Consider the following 2,318-nt stretch of genomic DNA (forward strand, 5'->3'; position numbering starts at 1 on the left):
TCTCACCTGATGATACCCTTGCCTGAGATCTATTTTTGAAAAGATCTGAGTCCCACTGAGCTCATCCAACATGTCATCTAGCCTTGGAATAGGGAATCTGTACTTGACTGTGATGTTGTTTATAGCCCTGCTATCAGTACACATTCTCCAACTTCCATCTTTCTTAGGCACTAGTAAGGCAGGTACTGCACATGGGCTCAATGATTCTCTCACAAACCCTTTTGTCATTAATTCCTCAATCTGATGTGTAGCTCCTTGGTTGTTGTGGGATCACATCTGTAAGTTGGCCTGTTAGGGAGCACAGAGCCAGGTACAAGGTCTATGTGATGTTCAATGCCTCTCAGGGGTGGCAATCCACTAGGCAACTCAGCTGGAAAAATCTCCTTGTACTTCTGAATCAGGGGTTGAACCTCTGCAGGCACATCATTGTTCCCCTCATTGTTGGTTTCCCTTGATAGGAGAAACAATACAGGTTGCTCTTGCCTCAGCTCCTTGATCATGTCTGCCTCAGATAGAAACAACACTCCATCAACCTCCTCAGGCATGTTAGGACTTCCATAACCCCTCTGGTTTGGTGGTAAGGGAGTCAGGGTGACTCTCTTCCCATTATGCTTGAAAACATAGACATTCTTCTTCCCCTGGTGAGTGGTGTTTCTGTAAAACTCCCATGGTCTCCCTAGCAGTAGATGGCAGGCATCCATAGGGACCACATCACACAGTACTTCATCCTTGTACACCTTCCCAATTGAAAAAGGAACAATGCATTGCTTGTCAACTCTCACTTCAGATCCTTTGCTTAACCATCTCAGTTTGTATGGATTGGGGTGCTCCTGAGTAGGCAAGCTCAGCTTGCTAACCATGATGGTGGAAGCTACATTGGTACAGCTACCTCCATCAATGATCAAATTACACACTCTCCTTTGGACAGTGCACCTACTCCTGAATATCATGGACCTCTGATCAGCTTCTAGAGGAGCTGGTTGAGAGTGCATAACCCTCCATAGGACCAAATTGTGCCCTATGTCAGGGTGAGCCACAACTTGTCCTTGATCAGTTTCCCCCCAGTTTCCATCTCTGCTGGAACCAGTGTCTCTTCTTCCTCATACTCAACTAGACCTTCCCTCTCCCATTCTTCAATCTCCATAGCTGTGAGAGCTCTGTTAGAAGGACAGTCCTTCTTAAAATTGCCAAAGCCCTGGCATTGGAAGCACTCGATCTTATCCCTGGATAGAGGTGGGTTGGGTTTGGGATACATGGGTGCCTTCCCTTTGTCTACCGTTGGTTGGGTAACTGGTTTAGGTACCTCAGTAATTTTGACACCAGTGTAGGGTTTGAATGTTGTTCTGGTGGGAAATTTGGGTGTTGCAGGCTTCACCTTCCCTAGTTTCTCAATTCTTAAGGCTAGGTTAACTGCCTCATCAAATGACCAGACTTGTTGTATTCTCACCTTGCTAGCTATCTTAGGGTCCAAACCCTCAATGAACCTAGCAATCTTTTGCTCAGGTTTTTCAGTGACCTCACATTGTAGGGTTAGTTGTTCAAAGCTCCTAAGGTAGGCCTCGACAGTTAACTGCTCTTGTCTCAATTGAGTCAGCTTGATAAAAATATCCTGAGTATAGTCTTTAGCTATGAATTTCTCCCTTAACTTCTTTTTTAACTTAAGCCAAGACCTAACTGGTTCCTTTCCATCTCTAATTCTTTGGTGTTTCATACTCTCATACCAAAGAGATGCATAGCCCTTGAGTTTTAAAATAGCAACCTTAAAAGCTTTTCTGTCATCATAATTTTTAAACTCAAAGACTCTCTCAACAGATCTAAGCCAGTCTAACAAGTCCTCAGGATTTAAACTACCATGGAAATCAGGGATCTCTACCTTAACATCCTTATCTCTAGCCAAGTAGTTACCTTCTTCCATCATGGATTCTTCTGAATCTGAGTTGAGTTCCTCTTCATTCTGAGGGTGTGGTTGGCCCCTTCCTGCTCCAAGGATACCTCTACCCCTGCCTCTTCCTCTGTAGGGTGGTGGCCTTCCTCTTTCTGGAGTGGGAATGTTTGCCATCACAGTATTCACAGCTTCCAGGGTCACATTAACCAGGTTGGTTAACTGATCCATCTTTGCTTCCATTCCTGCTAATCTCTCCTCACTCATTGGGTTGTTTTTGTAGTTTTGATGTAGCTGGCAAAATGAACTTACCTCTCTCTCACTCAGGACTAACACAAGGTAGGATTGTGTTATAAACCTAAGCTCTGATTACCAAAATTTGCAGTGTAAACTATGGGGACAAGCACAAATTGGACAAACCCTGAAACAGGCAAAA

At 44.3% G+C, this 2,318-nt stretch overlaps 1 protein-coding gene across 1 annotated transcript; it reads right to left on the bottom strand.

The window, feature by feature from the left end:
• Positions 1–227: 227 nt before the first annotated feature.
• On the bottom strand, positions 228–992 carry LOC141588327 (uncharacterized). Its single transcript, XM_074409775.1, has one exon. It carries the CDS (start codon positions 990–992, stop codon positions 228–230), a length of 765 nt encoding a protein of 254 aa, XP_074265876.1.
• Positions 993–2,318: the final 1,326 nt, after the last annotated feature.

This window comes from Silene latifolia, chromosome 6 (assembly GCF_048544455.1).
Source record: "Silene latifolia isolate original U9 population chromosome 6, ASM4854445v1, whole genome shotgun sequence".
In the NCBI taxonomy this organism is placed as follows: Eukaryota; Viridiplantae; Streptophyta; class Magnoliopsida; order Caryophyllales; family Caryophyllaceae; genus Silene; species Silene latifolia.

Excerpts from the sequence above, each read along its gene's own strand:
- LOC141588327 (XM_074409775.1), bottom strand. The coding sequence starts at position 992 with ATGCACTCTCAACCAGCTCCTCTAGAAGCTGATCAGAGGTCCATGATA.